The 20415-nt window shown below is 43.6% G+C and overlaps 1 protein-coding gene across 2 annotated transcripts in view; it reads left to right on the forward strand.

Annotated features, from left to right (window-relative positions):
- Positions 1 to 20415, forward strand: part of CEP170B (centrosomal protein 170B) — a 420899-nt gene that overhangs the window by 137241 nt on the left and 263243 nt on the right. For both annotated transcript variants that reach the window (XM_078660287.1, XM_078660288.1), the window contains exon 3: positions 14364 to 14453. In XM_078660287.1, the coding sequence (XP_078516413.1) occupies positions 14364 to 14453 (90 nt within the window). The remainder of the gene's footprint in view (positions 1 to 14363; positions 14454 to 20415) is intronic.

The following is a 20415-nucleotide window of genomic DNA, read 5'->3' on the forward strand; positions in this document are numbered from 1 at the left end:
ACATCCGAATTAGGGGGAGTGGTGCCGCCGAGGACGGGACCTCGATATTGGATCTGCAGTCAGTTTCAAACACAGACTGACTCGGGAAAACTTTCTGCCACTTTGACAGTGCGGAAACAACCAAATGAGGAAACCAAAAGAACTGGGAGAAATAGACACTGTCAACCAGCGCTGAAAAAACAATAGCACAATGCTCAACCCACTGGAGGGTTATAATTAGCAAGCAGCCCCTTTTAAATCACAGGTCCGAAGGGGTGTCTCCAAATCAAAGGACAATTTGAATTAGAACATTATGGGGAGACAAAGAACATGGAAAATCCAACCCGAAGGATTTCGGACTGTGAAATTAAAAGACTGAAGCACATGCACGACCACAAATCCCACAAGCCATTTCGAACCGGAAGTGATTCCACAAATAAATGCCACTGGAGGCAAATGAAATGCTTTCAAATATCGGACGGTGGTTGTGAACGGAGCAAGGCTTATGTTGTAATCTCCCTCTTCCCCTTCACCACCCCTTCCCCTCTTTCCCCTTGGTACAGCCCACTCTGTCTCCGGGAGTGCGTGTTAGAATGTTCGGCAGTGAGAGTCTGCCGCCAAGCTGGGAGCACCTGTTATACCTATACTTAATAAACATGATTTTTGAATCCTCTACAGTAGTGATTATTACTACATTTCTGGCGACGAGGACGAGGAGCTGAGCCAGGGTCAGTTAGGTGCTTTCCCCCCTGGATATGTGATGCTTGTGCGGACCTTTGAATTGAGAGACTCACCAGTTGACGATTGAAGATCACTGGACAGCAGACATATCGGCAAACCAGGAGGTAATCATCGAGGTGATTCCGGAATGGTGAAGGTGAGCTGGTGCCGTGTGGAAAAGAGGAACGTTCCCTCCTCGTATGAGGTCTGACTGGCGTCGGTGGATTTGGTAACCAGTGTCCCCTGGCGGTATCCCGCGGTGGTGGAAGTAGCGTTCCAGGAAGCAGCGGGAGTTAGAGCCGAGACAGTTGTTGGTGACGCGACTGTGAAGAGGTGACTGGTATCGGGACACGAATCGGTCACCACTGTGACAGAAGACGGGTGAGGAGGTATACCTGCTGTTAGTACTGTGGGTGAATATAGCTGGATGGGCAGAGCAGCGCGGTTCTGGCACAGTCCTCTTTCGACGTCAGTAGGGCTCTGTCAGTTGCTGTGCTTTCTACCACTACCGCCCTGGTGACAAGTGTGAGGCGGTCTTCAACCAGAAGGGTTACTGATTGGGAGCCAAGGCGGAGCTGAGACGCTGTCCCAACTAGGGAAGCTGCCGGCTGCATAACTCACCCTGGAGGAAGGAGGTACGACATATTGACATAGTTGTCTTTCATAAGTGGAACATATATCGCAAGGTGAAATTTAGCGAGTAATTTACGAACCTCCTTGAACTGAGAGGCTACTTGAGGATAATTCAAGGAATTTACTGCATTACGTAGGAAGGATAAGTGTGTGAAACATTGGATGAAAGTATTACCCTGTCAGTAGTACAGTGACTTTTTGCTGAATTCAAGGTGGTGCACCTATGAAATTGATCTGGAGGAGAAGTGGAGTGAGGCTAATTTTAAAGTTTGACAGGCGTGAGTGTTGTCTACCGCAGTTTTCAAGCTGAGCTGGCGCCATATCGCACTGCCACCTTGTGGGCCATACTTACCAAAGCACGCCTATTTCTGTCCGGGATCGTTGAACTTTAGTAACATTGTGAGGAGCGTGGAGGGTAACACAGGGTGCTGCATTCTTATAGTACTGTACGGCAGCAGTGAACTGAGCTGTGTGGAGGCAAATCAGAGGAACAGAGAGTGTAGCGAGCTCTCGTTCCAGTCACGGAAGATTAACTGTGGCAACACGTTTGGCAGTATAAATTATCTGAGGTGATCAAGAAAGGGACTTAACCCCTGTGGCCACGCGTGAAACGTAACGGTGGTGCAATCCTATGAAACTGTACGGCTGCAGTGAACTGAGCTGGGTGAGGAAAAATCGGAGGAACAGAGGGTGTAGCGAGCTTTCGTTCCAGTTATTGAAGATTAACTGTGGCAGCACGTTTAGCAGTATAAATGAACTCAGGTGATCCAGGAAGGGAGTTAACCCCTGTGGCCACGCGGGAAACGGAACGGAGGCAGCGCCGAGAAGCGGCGTGAGAAGATTGCAAAGGTGCAGGGAGCGCAAGGAACCCCTGTGGCGGAGTCATTACAGATTCGAGGCAGTACGCCTTGGGACACGTAACCTCTTTGTATCGCGGACGGCGGATTTACTAGGGCCACAAACCTACAAGCGGCGCGAGCAAGGCATATTTAGGGATTTCAGGGAGCTAGGAAGAATAACAGTAGGTGGAGCAGGAAAGTTTCCTTCACTTTTAGTACCCCAGTGCCCTCTGCCAGCGCATTATTTTTAATCTGCTAGGGGCGACAGAGAACTCCACAAAGTACACTCGTACCGCCATCTGTCTGGGTGTGGTGGATACCACATCTTCACGTGAATCACTAGATATAGCGGTGCATTCAACATGGAGTGGGGCCTAAGGTATAATTTTCAGCCTCCAGTGCTGTTTAAGGAGGGGGATGAAACAAACACAAATGAATGGAGTGAATGGAATGAATGTTTTGAGGAGTACATATCAGTCGTCGAGGAAGAGGAAGTATCTCTTATACAGGAGGAAAAGGCTGAAGTATTACTTCACACCTTAGGAACTGAAGGACGGAAAAAGTACCATGAAAAGGGAAAAGTATTCACGAAAGGATCAGTCAGATATGTGAATGAAGGCATCGGGAGTGCGTGGGATGAATATAAAAAACAAGTCTTGTTGATAAAGGTACAAAGGGAAGGAGTGATCAAGGAAAGAATGGTAAGCCAAGAGAAAGATAATACCAGAGGAATAAACCCGGAGTGTACCATCTTCATAGGTGGAGTAGGGACATATATGATCTCAGTTTCAGGATCACGTGATAGTTTGTTAAACAAGAGCAAATGGAAGAGAGAATTAACTAAAAAAAAAAATGGAGATGAATTCAAAGAGGCCAACATTTTCCTAAATATGGACACAGGGGACCAAGTAACGGATTTAATGCACAAGAGAAATAATACTTGGAGTACCATATGTATAACAGAAAAAGGATCCACCAGGCCAGGGTGGAAGGATCAAAGGAAATTAGAAATATCAGGTAATGTAAGAAGAAAAGAACACGTGGGTGAGCTGGCACAGATCCAAGACTCACAAGGAAAAAACAGTGAAGCACGGAAGACCCGTGTGTTGACATTGAAGGATTCGGGTGACATTGATGGAGCTGCAAGTAACAAAGTTTATGGAAAAGAAATTAAGAAACATGAGAGGATAAACAGTGAAAAGAAAAGTGAAGAAATAAAGAAATTCGAAAGAAAGGGAGAGTGCATAATTACTACAGCTAATGAACGGCAAAGGATAAAATGTAAGAGTAACCAATTCAATCACAAAGGGACGTGGCAAAGAACCACATCGTCTGAGTCCAAGATCAAAATGAGGAAAGAGTATGAAGACAAACATGAACAGGAAAGAGATATAGTTCTCCACAGACAGGGGCGTGAGGAAGCAGTTAATGGGAGAGCGGCCGGCACGGATGCAACTATGGGTGAAGCATGGATCGCTCGCACGTCACCGTCAAAAGGTTCGGTGGTTTTTCAAGAAGCTGCAAGCAATAAAGGACGTGGAAAAGAAGTAGCAAAGGACAAACTAAGGAAAAAACTTGAAATGTACCAAAGTTGGGTGGACGAAAGAGAATTACGTAAGAAATGCGAGAGACAAGGCAGTGGAAGTGAAGTTGTGAAAAACAGAGAATTCGAGAAAAAAGAGCAGCGCATTGTAAATGCAAGAAATGAGCGAGAAAAAGTGAAAAGTAAGAAATACCTCTTCAATCGCAGTGAGACGAGGCAAAGTACCTCACCGGTTGAGTTCAGGACTGAAACAAGAGAAGAGTATGTGAACTATGGTGGGCAGAAAAGAGAAAGAGACTTAAGAGTGTCGGAGGATAAGGATGAGAAGAAAGCCAATGACTTTCAAAGACCTTACAGTGGTAAAATGGAGAGTGAGAGTGGGGAAATGCAGGAATCATTAATAGGTCTTCCACCCAGTGGCCTGTCAGGGAAGAAGGGTCCATTTGATTATAATTGGAGCAAGCAGGAGTGTCATGGCCCAGGATACACTATGGAGTTCTTCCAGGGGAATCAAGGAAGGGAGCAGAAGGTCAGACTGAGGTCAGTAGAGACTGATGCTAGTGATCCGGAGCTGTTTGAAATGGAGTTCGTAAAAGGTTTGGACACTGCTTACGGCCAAGGTAAGGAGGGTGGAAGAGGGACCATACCAGTCATCGAGGACGACATTGAGAGAGAGTCTTATCTTGTCAGAGGGAGCAGGCGGGGTGTATCCGGGCCCCAGTTACTGCCCAAGGTAGAAAACAGCGTTACTGCCTACACACCCTCCCCGATGGATATGGAAAGACTAGTAGAGGAGTGCTCAACTCCAGGCGGGAATAAACTGTAAAGCTTGTTCACACTTAGAGGATCCTAGGGGAAAAAGTTAGGTTGCACCCTTTCCCTGCCTTCTACCCTAGCTTTGAGACTTATCCCGCAGTTCTTAGAAATGCGATGGTGGAGTGGCAGAAGTGGACTTCTAAGGATCGGCATATCCGTCAACACTTATTGTAGCACTCAGGGTGTTCATTCCTTTGGGAGAAAGGTCAGGACTCATCACGGGTCCTAGTGGACCAAAGGAACCAATGCTCGGGACTACCTTTTGTCAGCTCTACACTGAACTTAACGTGATTAGTTCTAGAGTTTATTGTTCAATTGCTCCCTTGATGTAGCCCCAGTTCCACTTTCCCCTCTCCTTCCTTCTCCTGTCTCCACGCTTCCTCTCCTCCCATCCCTCTTCCCTCTTCCTGTTTTCCCCCTCCTGGGGCGCCGCATTTCCTTCTTTTCTGTTCTCCTTAGGGGGGAAGGTGTGTTGTAATCTCCCTCTTCCCCTTCACCACCCCTTCCCCTCTTTCCCCTTGGTACAGCCCACTCTGTCTCCGGGAGTGCGTGTTAGAATGTTCGGCAGTGAGAGTCTGCCGCCAAGCTGGGAGCACCTGTTATACCTATACTTAATAAACATGATTTTTGAATCCTCTACAGTAGTGATTATTACTACAGCTTACCTTTGAGGAAGTTCCATGTTGGAACGAAACATGTCAGGATGATGCCGCAAGCTGCTGTTTTTTCCTCAATAAATATGCAGAAACCAAGTTTTCAGGTGTGACCCAGCTTTTTCCCTTCGGAGAAAAAAATTGTTGTAATAAATATCGGCGTGGTTCTGCCGAAGGTCTAACACCACCACAAGAGCGCCTGCACTCCTCCGCTTTGAACCATATTTGCTGAACTCGGACATCCGAATTAGGGGGAGTGGTGCCGCCGAGGACGGGACCTCGGTATTGGATCTGCAGTCAGTTTCAAACACAGACTGACTCGGGAAAACTTTCTGCCACTTTGACAGTGCGGAAACAACCAAATGAGGAAACCAAAAGAACTGGGAGAAATAGACACTGTCAACCAGCGCTGAAAAAACAATAGCACAATGCTCAACCCACTGGAGGGTTATAATTAGCAAGCAGCCCCTTTTAAATCACAGGTCCGAAGGGGTGTCTCCAAATCAAAGGACAATTTGAATTAGAACATTATGGGGAGACAAAGAACATGGAAAATCCAACCCGAAGGATTTCGGACTGTGAAATTAAAAGACTGAAGCACATGCACGACCACAAATCCCACAAGCCATTTCGAACCGGAAGTGATTCCACAAATAAATGCCACTGGAGGCAAATGAAATGCTTTGAAATATCGGACGGTGGTTGTGAACGGAGCAAGGCTTACCTTTGAGGAAGTTCCATGTTGGAACGAAACATGTCAGGATGATGCCGCAAGCTGCTGTTTTTTCCTCAATAAATATGCAGAAACCAAGTTTTCAGGTGTGACCCAGCTTTTTCCCTTCGGAGAAAAAAATTGTTGTAATAAATATCGGCGTGGTTCTGCCGAAGGTCTAACACCACCACAAGAGCGCCTGCACTCCTCCGCTTTGAACCATATTTGCTGAACTCGGACATCCGAATTAGGGGGAGTGGTGCCGCCGAGGACGGGACCTCGGTATTGGATCTGCAGTCAGTTTCAAACACAGACTGACTCGGGAAAACTTTCTGCCACTTTGACAGTGCGGAAACAACCAAATGAGGAAACCAAAAGAACTGGGAGAAATAGACACTGTCAACCAGCGCTGAAAAAACAATAGCACAATGCTCAACCCACTGGAGGGTTATAATTAGCAAGCAGCCCCTTTTAAATCACAGGTCCGAAGGGGTGTCTCCAAATCAAAGGACAATTTGAATTAGAACATTATGGGGAGACAAAGAACATGGAAAATCCAACCCGAAGGATTTCGGACTGTGAAATTAAAAGACTGAAGCACATGCACGACCACAAATCCCACAAGCCATTTCGAACCGGAAGTGATTCCACAAATAAATGCCACTGGAGGCAAATGAAATGCTTTGAAATATCGGACGGTGGTTGTGAACGGAGCAAGGCTTACCTTTGAGGAAGTTCCATGTTGGAACGAAACATGTCAGGATGATGCCGCAAGCTGCTGTTTTTTCCTCAATAAATATGCAGAAACCAAGTTTTCAGGTGTGACCCAGCTTTTTCCCTTCGGAGAAAAAAATTGTTGTAATAAATATCGGCGTGGTTCTGCCGAAGGTCTAACACCACCACAAGAGCGCCTGCACTCCTCCGCTTTGAACCATATTTGCTGAACTCGGACATCCGAATTAGGGGGAGTGGTGCCGCCGAGGACGGGACCTCGGTATTGGATCTGCAGTCAGTTTCAAACACAGACTGACTCGGGAAAACTTTCTGCCACTTTGACAGTGCGGAAACAACCAAATGAGGAAACCAAAAGAACTGGGAGAAATAGACACTGTCAACCAGCGCTGAAAAAACAATAGCACAATGCTCAACCCACTGGAGGGTTATAATTAGCAAGCAGCCCCTTTTAAATCACAGGTCCGAAGGGGTGTCTCCAAATCAAAGGACAATTTGAATTAGAACATTATGGGGAGACAAAGAACATGGAAAATCCAACCCGAAGGATTTCGGACTGTGAAATTAAAAGACTGAAGCACATGCACGACCACAAATCCCACAAGCCATTTCGAACCGGAAGTGATTCCACAAATAAATGCCACTGGAGGCAAATGAGACGCTTTGAAATATCGGACGGTGGTTGTGAACGGAGCAAGGCTTACCTTTGAGGAAGTTCCATGTTGGAACGAAACATGTCAGGATGATGCCGCAAGCTGCTGTTTTTTCCTCAATAAATATGCAGAAACCAAGTTTTCAGGTGTGACCCAGCTTTTTCCCTTCGGAGAAAAAAATTGTTGTAATATATATATATATATATATATATATATAATATATTTTTTTCTTTTTAACACTCAAACGTTTTAAAAACGCGGACAGCCACTGGTTGAGGTAATCAGTGATGTCATTTGATGTGTCATTGGTGATGTCACTGATCATGTCATGGGTGATGTAATATGTGAGGTCATAAGCAGTGCATTGTGGGGGCGCAAGTTATAGTTGGCTAACTATAACGGCTGAATTTCACTGGTTTTGAACGAGTGAAACCTGAGCCTAATTATAAAGTCCCTGTAACCTTTGTTTTTTTTCCAGTGGATATATATGTTCCAGTCAAAGTGTGAAATCCCGCCTTCTATAGAATGCCTAGGTAATGTATAGAATGCCTGAAAATCGAACGTCAAAGTATGAAATGATTGATATTTTATACATTGCCTAGGCATTATATACTTTGCCGGATTGTCTGCCGGCAAAGTATATAATACGCCTAATCCCATTTTATTCCCGCCCGGCAATGTGTGAAATCCGGCATTCTATAGAATGGCTAGGTAATGTATAGCATGCCTGAAAATCGAACGTCAAAGTATGAAATGATGGATATTTTATACATTGCCTAGGCATTGTATGCTTTGCCGGATTGTCTGCCAGCAAAGTATATAATACAGCTAATCCCAGAGCAGCACAAGTTATCAGCAAGCGAGGGGCAGAGACAGCACAGATTATCAGCAAGCGAGGGGCAGAGACAGCACAAGTTGCCAGCAAGCGAGGGTCGGAGACAGCACAAGTAACCAGGCAAAGAGCAGGTGGCAGCCGTGCGGTGAGTGTGGGGAGCGACCTGCCTGCAAGCAGGGTCAGAGGTCGTGTATAGCATCCGGTTGAGGTTCCACAGACGCTCTTTCGTCATCCTTTCCCGTGGTTCTTGTATCACCATGTCGGAAGGGAGTGAAGTGCCAAGACAGAAATCACGCCATGCTGACATGCAACGACGGTTCTGCGATGAATTATCTCAAGTAAGAGCCAATGCTGCTGAAAAGGGTGTTTTCCTAACCGGAACCAGTTACCAAAAGTTAGTGGACGAAGTGAAAAAGGCTAAGACCACCATTAAGAAGGAACCACGGGACTATTGGCTGGTGAAACACTATGACGTAATGCTGGTCGAGAATACAACTAAGTTGATCTATCCTGTTAAAGAAGGTACGAAGGCTATTCAGTTTTACTTTGCGGACTCCGAGGTATTTGACATACTCCATAAGGCCCATTTGGCTATTGGTCGTGGAGGATGGGACAGGATGTTGAAAGAACTTTCACCCAAGTATAAGAACATTACCCGTCATGATATTGAGCTGTACATTCACCTTTGTGAGCCTTGCCAGAAGAAGCAAAAAGGTGTTAAAAAAGGTGTTGTGGTCAAGCCAATGGCTTTTTCTGAATTTAACTCCCGTTGTCAGGTCGATCTCATTGATTTTCAGTCCCATCCTGACAGAGAGTACAAGTTTATAATGGTGTACCAAGATCATCTCACTAGGTTTGTAGTTCTCAGGGCTCTGAATTCTAAGAGAGCGGAAGAAGTAGCCTACAAGCTCATCGACATATTTACGTTGCTTGGTGCTCTAACGATTCTACAGTCAGATAACGGCAGGGAATTTGCAAACAATGTGGTAAGCAGCCTAAAGGAGTATTGGCCCACCTTGAAGATCGCCCATGGTAAGCCGCGCCACTCACAAAGTCAGGGAAGCGTCGAAAGAGCTAATCAGGACATTCAAAGTATGCTGTGTGCTTGGATGCAAGATGAAAAAACGAGCTGCTGGAGTGAGGGATTGAGGTTCGTCCAATTTATGAAGAACAGAGCTTTTCATTCTGGGATTAAGAGGTCACCATACGAAGCTCTGTTCGGCTGCAAAGCTAGAGTAGGTCTCTCGACGTCGTCCATGCCTGACGATGTTTTACAAGACATAGAGACTGAGGAAGAGATCAAAAAAATAATAGAGAGCGTACAAACAACACAACAGCAGGAAGAAAGACTAGATGAATCAATGCAAGAGGCAAAGCTCCCTGCAGAAGACATAGCTGAGAATGCAATCCATGATGGAGGAAACCAAAACAGTGATGAAGCCATGGTTATCGAAGAGCCTTCCATTTCCATGGTTACCGAAAATCCTTCTTCTTCCGCCATCTATTATTGCATCTGCTTAAAAGAAACCAGCGGTGCTCATACATGTCGAAAGTGTGGCCGAAACGTTCATGCCATCTGTGGACATTCTCCTAAAGACGATGACGGCGACGAAGTAGAAGGTTATGGGGTTAGCATTTTGTGCACTGTTTGCTTCAATATTGAGAAAGCTATCCAAAGTAAAATGGAATCAAAATCGAACCTTGAGATTCAGGCCAAAAAAATGAAAAGGGATTCTGACAAAAAAATTCCTCCTGTGCCTTTGGGTGCCACTGTGCGAGTTCCGATTCCCGACGTCGACAAAGGGCGGGGTGACTCACGCAATCTCTTGGCAGTTGTTATAAACGTGACGGAAGATGGCTTTTACCGACTTAGAACTGCACAAGGAATCTTGAAGCAACTCTACGCCAGATCACAATTCACCGTATGTCCAAAGAACTTAATGAGAATTGAAGACGTTCCTGACCACGAAATACCTCTCCGATCTGCAGCTACTTCTCAGTTCACAGGAAGCGGCCAAGGATTCATCAGGTGTATGTGCAAGACGAAATGCTAAAATATGAGGTGCCTTTGTGTGAAAAAGAAAATTAAGTACAATTCAAAATGTCACTCTAGCGTTCCCTGCTGCAACAAGTAGGTCATGCCAGTTCTGCTTTGTTATTCACCGGTAACAATATTCTGTTCGCATTCTTCTTCAAGTCGTGAAATGTATGTACAAGATCAAAGTGCCAAAATAGAAGGTGTTTTTGTGCTGCAACAAGTGGGTCATGCCAGTTCTGCTTTGTGTTTTACCGGTAACAATATTCTGTTCGCATTCTTCTTCAAGTCGTGAAATGTATGTACAAGATCAAAGTGCCAAAATAGAAGGTGTTTTTGTGCTGCAACAAGTAGGTCATGCCAGTTCTGCTTTGTGTTTTACCGGTAAGAATATTCTGTTCACATTCTGTAGGTCATGCCAGTTCTGCTTTGTGTTTTACCGGTAACAATACTCTGTTCGCATTCTTCTTTAAGTCGTGAAATGTATGTACAAGATCAAAGTGCCAAAATATAAGGTGTTTTTGTGTGAAGAATAAAAGTGAGTACAATTCCACGTGTTACTCCGGCCTTTCTTAGTGTAACAAGTACTTCAATCTCAGTTCTGCTTTCATTATTTTCCGGTAAGAATATCCTGTGCTTTATTTCGTAGTTTTGTTCTTTCAGTTTCAAATGCGTATTAATTAATAAAGGCTTCTCATCTTGTGCCCTTTTAACACTTTGCGTAAATGGTACTGGTCATTCGGTATAATGCCTAGGAATTGTATAGAATGCCTAGGAAAAGTATGTAACATATTCACAAAAAACGTATACTTCCTAGTTTGCCTCTAAACCATCAGGCATTCTATACATTACCTAGGCATTCTATACAATACCGGCATTCTATACAATACCGGGATTTCACACTTTGCCGAATGCTTAGGAATCTCATCTTGTGGCCTATTAATACTTTGCGTAAAAGGTACTGGTCATTCTGTATAATGCCTATTTCATAGTTTGCCGAAAACCATCAGGCATTCTATACATTACCTAGGCATTCTATACAATACCGGGATTTCACACTTTGACTGTAACATATATATAAATAAATATATATTCAAAGCTCCAAAGTTACCCGCAGGCAAGGCAGGACACTCCAGCAGCTTGTCACGAGCATATTCCTCGCAGCAATTGTAAGGGTAAAAGCTACACTCCGTCCTTCTGTAATTACAGTCCTCGTGTCGCATAATGAAGCCTGACGCGTTTCTGGGCTAATGCCCTCATCAGAGGCTCGACAGGAGATTTGTGGAGTGGACACGCCCACCTTGTTTTTAACCGCCCTCAAATGGGCTGCTTTCAGGTGAGTAACCGCAAAGGCTTATGGGCCATGAAGTGTGTGTCCGTCACAATATATATATATCTTTGCTGGAAAACAAACCGATTCGCCTTGATGTATTGATGGTATTGAATTTATATCTCGCTGTTCATCAATAGTTTGAGAAGTAGTGGAGTTGATGCCTGAGTTTACAGAAATAAGTCTTAGTTTGCATTTCGATGGAAGCTTCGTTGACAAATCCACTCTTACTGAAAATCTGCAACAACCATTTGCAGATTAGAAAACATTCCCATTTATGATGTTACCACACCGCAGCCCTTATTAGATAGCATGTTATTTTATATTTCTAATTGTAAGTGATAAATATTGTTTTTCAGACATATTTGTTTAAATGTGTTGACAGCCTAATATTGTAATAGGGGCTGGTACTTTAATAGGCACCTGGCTGTATTTAAAATCTGACCTAGTAGTAGTAGTGTAATATGAGATGATCATCTCTTGTGTGTGAATAAAATCGAACACTTTATTGAAACCATTTGTTTTTAGTTTTCAACATATACGAAGCTAGGCATATGAGCAAACTATTATTGCAGGTGACATAGCCCAGATGACCGTGCATTGTCCAAAATCAATGCATGCATTGTAAGCAGGACCATCTTGCGATTCCCTTCTCCCCCAGTGCCTTTTCAGCCCCAATACCAACAATGCCTGGCATCTTGGAATGCAATGATTCTCCATGCTCCCCCCTGTGGAGGAGATTACATCAAAGTCTACGGGAAGGGGTTTTGAGTATGGCAGAGGCGTCATACTTTCATAGCATACGGGCCACAAAAAAACTGCTCCAGGACAGCTTCTCCAAAGTAATAATTGATAACAAGTTTAGGGATCACAATCTAGGTGGGCATGAGCGGGTCAGAAGACTTCTGGGGGAAGGTAAGATGACATTTGGCACCATATAGCCCCAAAGTCCTTATATGGTTTTGTCAATGCTCTGGTTAGCCTCTCCTTTTCCATTATATTCCCTTGTATTTGGTGTGAAATGGGCGAAGCATGTTTCTTTTCCCTATGTGCAGCTAATGTGGATTTTGTGTTCTAGTCTGGCACTCTAGGAGAGGCGGTGAAGACCCAGCAGCACAAATGTAATATCAGATGGCGGAGGGTTTCCTAGCATAGCCTCCATGATTGACAAACTCTCTACCCTAAATGGCTTGATAAGGGGACAGTTACACCATATGTGTTTGGCATCCTCCATGAGGTTGCAGCTCGTTCAATTGAAAGTCCCACTTACAGGTAAAATGTAATTTAGCTGGATAAAGGTACAACTCAAATACTATACTACATAAGAAATGTCCACGGGTCTGAAAGAAGACTACCTCAATAAAAAAGCAAACCAAAGACTAAAGAATCGGTAAGTGTTTGTGAGCAAAGAATTCTCCTCCAAAGTAAGGATACCCATCAGTCACCACTCTGTACCGCCCTGGTCATCATCTGGGACTCTTTAAGGCAAAACATAAGTGATGACAATAGGACCTGATGGAAATGTCCTACACAAACTTAGTCTCATTTAGTTTGTGGTGTCCTCCTTTTATTCATAGTTCCCCTTTCATTTATGAGCTTCTTTATTTATTTTAACTTTTCTTAAGATGATACTACTGCTCTCCTGGCAACTATCCATGTAGCCACTTCCTGTAAACTGGGTGACTGTTATGAAATACTGTTGTCCAATGTGTATCGTTGTTTTACTGTTCCAAGAAGGCCAACATGTTGATAATAAATGGGACGGCCATTCTGAAATCATAAAACAATGACGGACTAAGTACAATACCTCTGCACAATGCTGTTACGTTTTCTATTGCAAGCATACACCCACAGTGTTTAGATGGCAGCACGTTTTATTTTTTCCACCTGTTTAAAAAAATATTTTGCATATGTTGGTGAGTTTGTGTATTTTTTTTGCAGTTGTGTCAGAGGGTGAATGCAGTAATGTGTTAGCGGATGGAGGCACGAGTGAAAGATAAGTGACCGATTGCATGTGTCAGAGGGTGAATGCAGTAATGTGTCAGCGGATGGAGGCACGAGTGAAAGATAAGTGACCGATTGCATGTATGATGATTTATTGAGTGTCCAAACCTATCGGTGACACAAAAGGCACTTCCATTCAGCATTGTCAATGCTTGTTATGCACTGGAAAATGTGTGCTTCCTTGGCGCTAAGCTGTTCTTCGGGTTCCAGCATTGCCAGTGAAAGGTCGGAGGTCAACTAGCAGCCAGCTCTATTGTTGACTATACTTCTTCTCTTTTTTTTTTTTGTAGAGCATGACACAGATGCTGGTTTTAGGACTTTTCCTATTTTATTAACAGTATTTCACTTTTAGTGTACTGGTTTATTGGAGCTCTAATTTAAGCGGTTGGCCAGGGCCCTGTGAGGCGTTTATGCCCCTTGGAGGTGAACATGATATGACCTTGATCACCCATTTATTATATTTTATTTTTGTCAGCACTTTCAGTGCAACAAGTAGTAATCTTACTGGACTAAAATTGAAAGTAGAACCTTTTTTTAACCTATAGAGCATTTTTAAATATGTTTTAATTCTTGGATACTTAAAGCATAGTTTGATGTTCTCTAACTTTTGAGATGAACCGTAAATATGTTGCTTAATGAACCTTCTATTTGCAGGTCTGTTTCGTAGCAGATAACCAACTATACAAGAACAGTACTATATGCTTGAATTTTTGAGGATTTGTATGTTTTGTGACCTTTATGTGGCATTAAAACTAGTATGTTCCTTGCCTGTTTTATAGAGTATTTGTAGATTGTGAAAAAACACAGCTTGGAAGCTGGAAATCATTAATTGCTGAGCTAGGATTGATGACCGCCATCTAATTATTGCTGTGCTTTCAGTCCCGTAGTGTAGACAAGCAGCACGCTGTGCTCAACTATGACACCGAAAAGGATGAGCACTGGGTGAAGGATCTCGGGAGCTTAAATGGGGTAAGTAGTGAAATGTTCATTGAATGTTTCATTGCGGTCACAGAGTGTAACATGAGATTATTTCCTTTTTTTGTTTGCTACTGTCATAAGTGAAATGTAAAAGTTAGATTATTTACAAAGAGTAATATTTTTCTTTCAGGCTGGAGTAGTGCTTCCATTACTTTATCATTGTGAATTTTTCGTATTCAGTATATTTTTTCTTACTATGACATTTAATAACCCTCCTTCATGAAAACTGATCTAGCTGGTGGGATTGCAGTTTAGATTTCTTTTCTTCTAGACCTACAATTTGTAGTATGGTGGTGTTCATTTATATAACTATAGGAAGAGCTATAGAGGTTGATATGTAATTTATGGAATTGCATAGTACTGAGTCTTTAAAAAAATCTAAACTATTTTCTTTGTACAGTTAAACAATTACAAAATGATTATTATAAAAATATAATCATAAAAACAACACGCCTGTCAAATAAAATATGATGTAGAAAGATTATCTATGGATTTACCCTGTTCATTCATTTCCCCTATAAATGACTCAGTTAATTTTCTACATTACAATGTCTTCCCTCGCCCTTTTATACAAGTAGGAATTGCAAGAATGGAGATCGTTTTTTTTTTAACTTATAACGGAATGTTAATTAGTCTGAACTTTGGTTACTTAGCCTTGAATTAAGAATAATGTTGTTGTTTTTTTTTGGATTTGGCATTCTGTGGATTTATTTTGTAGTGAATCCAAATGTGGCTGGACATTTAAATATTCATATAGAAATGGACATGGCCTTCCATCAAAATGCTTAGTTCTATATTCTGTGTAGCTATTGTTTAGCTACACAGAAATTACTTTCACCTGTGGCATCACATGACCCTTTTGTTCGTTCGTTTTTGATGGTAACTGATCTGTGTTGTAAAGGATGATAAGTGTTTACTAGCTGTCCTAACGAAAAATGTCAATTCTATTAAGGACACAGAGGCGATGATCACACTTTACTTTCTTCGATTTTATTAACAGCAGCCCTTACTTAAAACATTAACAGACTTAATTTCCCATAAACCCAAGAGAAAAAGTCACAATTCAAACAGAATCAACATCAAATCAGATGATGGCAGGACCCGTCCATATTCCCACGATGTTGCTGCTTTCTCTTTCTTCCTGCGACTGAGAGTAGCATTCTTAATCCTGCTTTTGACCCCCAAAGAAACAATTGAACAAGCATGTATGAAACTTGAACCAGTAATACAAGCTAACAAACGTGCACAAGATAGTCTAATTTAGTACACGCCTTAAACATGCAAGCTAAAGGAGTTTAACATACTCACCCTTAACAGAAGCATATCCTGCTTAAGGTAGGGGAGCCATGCCGGTGGGTTAATCTTCACCTCTCTGTCCTTAATAGAATTGAAAGTTTCCGTTACGATAGCTAGGAAATCTTTCATTCTATGGAAAGGCTGGAGGCGAGGATCACACTCGTTTAAAGCTTATTCCCAACCAGCGAAGCAATAGTAGGGACTGTTTGAAAGTAAAACCTTTTAAAAGTGGAGTGTGACAACCATTCCGTGGCATTGAGGCGATCCTCCAGGTGAGCCCTGAAGGAGAACACCTTGGAATCCATCGCTCCTCTGGCAGACTGTGCCCCAAACATTTTGGTGTCAATGCCAGCTTTCTGCATGGCCCACCTGACCCATTTAGCGCTAGTAGGAGAAGAAACTGATCTGAGCAGTTTGTGCAGGGCTATCAGCAGTTGCGGTACTTCATGGGGTCGGATTTCCGCCAGCATGGCCTCATAAGCCTTGGTACATTTTACCTAACATAGTCTGGGAAAATCTGAGAAAGAAGGATAGTTAACCAAATAAGAGTGCCATTTCGTACGTTTTAAAATGCGGAAGGTTACCCCTTCTGGGGAAATACTCTCCCCATTATGTCCAAAGTTCTGATATCCAAGACATGTTGGCAAGAGATTAGGCAGAGGAGAATGACGAATCTAGCTGAAATTTCTTTCCGCAACAGGTATCTGTTTGATGGCCAAGACAAGAAAAAAGTGAGAACCTTGTTAACTTATAACAGAGCCGTGTATCTGAGTTCTGGTGGGAGAGAAAGGTGAATGCCTCTCAAGAGCTTCCACACCAACGGGTGCTTCCCTACCACGTGTAATTTACCTGAGAATGGCCGGCTAAAATCGCAGATCTGAAAGTACTGATCATCTTATAAGCCAGGCCCTCCTAAGCCAATGAGGCGAGGAAGTACAGGAAGTGGACAATTTCCCACCAGCCACTCCCCCCCACGTGATCTAGTTGTATTGTGACACCAGCCCATCCATCTAGTCCATTCCGATCGATAACACGTGACTGTGCTGTCTGTCCAAGCCTTGGAGATGAGAAATGCAACTTGTCTCGAAAGGCCTTGAACTTTCCAGCGTTCCCTGTAATCTTCCAAGCCATAAGAGACTTGGCCCTCTCCAGTACTAGAGGATGAGGATTCTCCTCCAGATCTCGGAGGAGACCCGGAAACAGGGGTAGAGGGATTGGAGAATCCCAAGAAAGTTCCAGAAGCACTGTATACAAAGCTTGCGATCTCCATGTCGGAGTTACTAGGATGATGTCTGCCGCCTGACATCTGACCTGGGCTCAGAGGCGCATAATCATCATGAATGGATGGAAGGCGTAGCCCCGCTCCAGCTGCCAATTTTGGAGAAATGAGTCTGTAGCCTCCTCCCCTATATCTGTGCGCCAGCTGAAGTATCTTGGAAGCTGGCAGTCCAGACGGGATGCAAAGAGGCAACCACGAACAGACTTCACCGTTCCCATAGGGCTTAGAAGTCCAGCGGATTTAGACACTAGTGGCTCGCGTCTCGGAGGTGACGGGAGTGCCAGTCGGCTACCTGATTTGGCCACCCCTAATAATGATCTGCTGTAACCGAGACCTGATTCTGCAGGCAGTAATCGTAAAAGTTGCGAGCCAGATCCACAAGGTTTTTGGAGCGAGTACCTTCGAGCTGATTTATGTATCGGACTGCTATGTAGAGAAAGTATAGGGGGACCCCTTAAGTACAGATTGGGACCAGGGGAAATGACAGAGAAAACGTATTGCAATGTCCCTACGTTAGAGAATAATCAAAAGGTGGGGCACCTGCTAAGTAGGCTGCCCACTAAGCAAATTCCTTTACTGGACACAACCACTAGAACTCAGTTGTAAAATAAGTAAGGTCTCATAACAACAGGCTTTTGTTTCAATCATGGACATACTGACATATCGCTGGATAGAAGCATTCATGTGACAAAAAGCACTCTAAAAAAGGTTTGATATATATAAAATAAACATAAGTTTATTACACATGTGTCTTGAATTTTTTAAAAAGCAGGTATATTGTACACAACAAATACAACAAATACATAAAAATTATACACAAAAATTTGTTAAAAATGTTCAAAGGAACACAGGTCGACGCGGCGTTTCGGTTTAAAAAACCTTCATCAGGACAGTTTCTTCAGATTTGGTGACTGAATTCGCTATTTATTCAGTGACCGGCTTTTGTGATGACAAAGCCTAGATGTGTCCTGGTTTAGGTCCACATATGAGGATAGTGATGTCCCATATATTCGGGATGGGGTAAAAACGTTTCACTCAATTGTAAGTATTGATTGTTTATCGCTGTATCGGAGGGGCCACCAGAAGATTCATACACTATTACATCTGTGTACACGATGGCAATTCTTGCGTGATCGCTACAGCCGTTTGGTACATGTACTTCGTAGGCTGTTTTTATGATGCTCGTGATTTCAATTCCATCCTATTGGGATCATCAGAATCCAGAACGCTGTAGACGGAGGTGCAGGGAGGCCAGCTCTTTTCACTCAGATGGAATTGAAATCACGAGCATCATAAAAACAGCCTACGAAGTACATGTACCAAACGGCTGTAGCGATCACGCAAGAATTGCCATCGTGTACACAGATGTAATAGTGTATGAATCTTCTGGTGGCCCCTCCGATACAGCGATAAACAATCAATACTTACAATTGAGTGAAACGTTTTTACCCCATCCCGAATATATGGGACATCACTATCCTCATATGTGGACCTAAACCAAGACACATCTAGGCTTTGTCATCACAAAAGCCGGTCACTGAATAAATAGCGAATTCAGTCACCAAATCTGAAGAAACTGTCCTGATGAAGGTTTTTTAAACCGAAACGCCGCGTCGACCTGTGTTCCTTTGAACATTTTTAACAAATTTTTGTGTATAATTTTTATGTATTTGTTGTATTTGTTGTGTACAATATACCTGCTTTTTAAAAAATTCAAGACACATGTGTAATAAACTTATGTTTATTTTATATATATCAAACCTTTTTTAGAGTGCTTTTTGTCACATGAATGCTTCTATCCAGCGATATGTCAGTATGTCCATGATTGAAACAAAAGCCTGTTGTTATGAGACCTTACTTATTTTACAACTGAGTTCTAGTGGTTGTGTCCAGTAAAGGAATTTGCTTAGAGGGCAGCCTACTTAGCAGGTGCCCCACCTTTTGATTATTCTCTAACGTAGGGACATTGCAATACGTTTTCTCTGTATCGGACTGCTGCCACTCTGTCCATCTTGAGGAGGACACAACACTGTGTTTGATCCTTGTTCCAACAGCAGACCGCGAAAAAACCTGCTAGGAGTTCGAGGCAATTGATGTGCATGGATTTTTCTTGTCACATCTCGGCCCCCAGTCCGTGCCACAAGTGTCGGACTCTATGACCAGGTCCAGAAGCGAGCCGAAAATCGCTCAGCCATTCCAGACATCCATGTGAGCCAGCCACCAGTGTATCTCCTCCCGGGCGTACTCCGATAAGGGACCTGCTTGAGAGTGTCAGTCCCTTCTTGAGATGAGAGGCATTTAACCTTTAGAGGGCCCGATAATGAAGGGGACCCAGGACAATATCTTTGATTGAGGAATGCCAGAGTTCCACCACTCTCGCTGTTTGGCATTGGGATAGGGAGGACTGTGTTGCCAGGAGACGTAGTTTGTGTCTGTTGTTGGTCATCTTCTGTGAAGGAAGGCTGAGAATGGCCTGAACAGAGTCCTCGACAAACATTCAAACACCAGCGACTGAGAAGGGGGTAGGGGATGACTTCTTCTGGTTTATTTTGAAAGACTCCAGAAGCGAGACTGCCATTTGCTGATGTTGCGAGAGGCTTAGAAGTCATTAGTCCATCAGGAGGATATCATCCAGGTCGATGAGGCGAATGCCCCGAGTCCTGAGTAACGCTACTACTGGACGCATCACCTTAGTGAAGCACCAATGAGCGGACGAAAGATCAAAAGGGAGGGTGGGGAATTAGAGGGTCTCCCTAACACCCCCCACCATTGAAATTAGAGGAAGCAGCTATCATGAGATAGGTGTCCTTGAGGTCCAGACACGCCCTCCGATTGTTGGAAAGGAGAAGATCCTGGAGCAGATGGATGCCCTCTTTCCTGAAATACCGGTAAACCAACCATCCGCCAAATTCCTTCAAGGTAATTACTCGTCTCTGACCACAGTCCTTCTTGTCTATGACAAAGATCGCATACAAATCCACCAGGGTGAGGGGATGTCCTCAAGATTGCCTCTTTGTGCAATAAATCTAATTCCTCCGCATCCACTAAAGTGGCGTAATCACGAGAGAAGATCAAGGGAATCTGGATTTTTTTCTTGGTAAGGGTAGCCATTAAACTCTGCGTCAAACCTCCATATTGTTTAAAGGACCCAGGCATCTGATGTGCCAGTTGTGGAATAAATACCCTAGTCTGCCCCCCCCCCCCCAGGTGCTATTGAGGGAAGGACTGTACACTCACCCAGATTAGTTCCCTGGGTATTGTTGCATCATCCTCCTCTCGCACCTTGATGACGAAGAGGTACCATTGGGTGGTGTACGTTTCCAAACTTGGAGGCATCCTGGTAACGCTGCCTCCAGTTGTCCTGTCATCTGGTTGTGG

The sequence above is a fragment of the Lissotriton helveticus genome, chromosome 9, assembly GCF_964261635.1.
Source record: "Lissotriton helveticus chromosome 9, aLisHel1.1, whole genome shotgun sequence".
Taxonomy (NCBI): domain Eukaryota; kingdom Metazoa; phylum Chordata; class Amphibia; order Caudata; family Salamandridae; genus Lissotriton; species Lissotriton helveticus.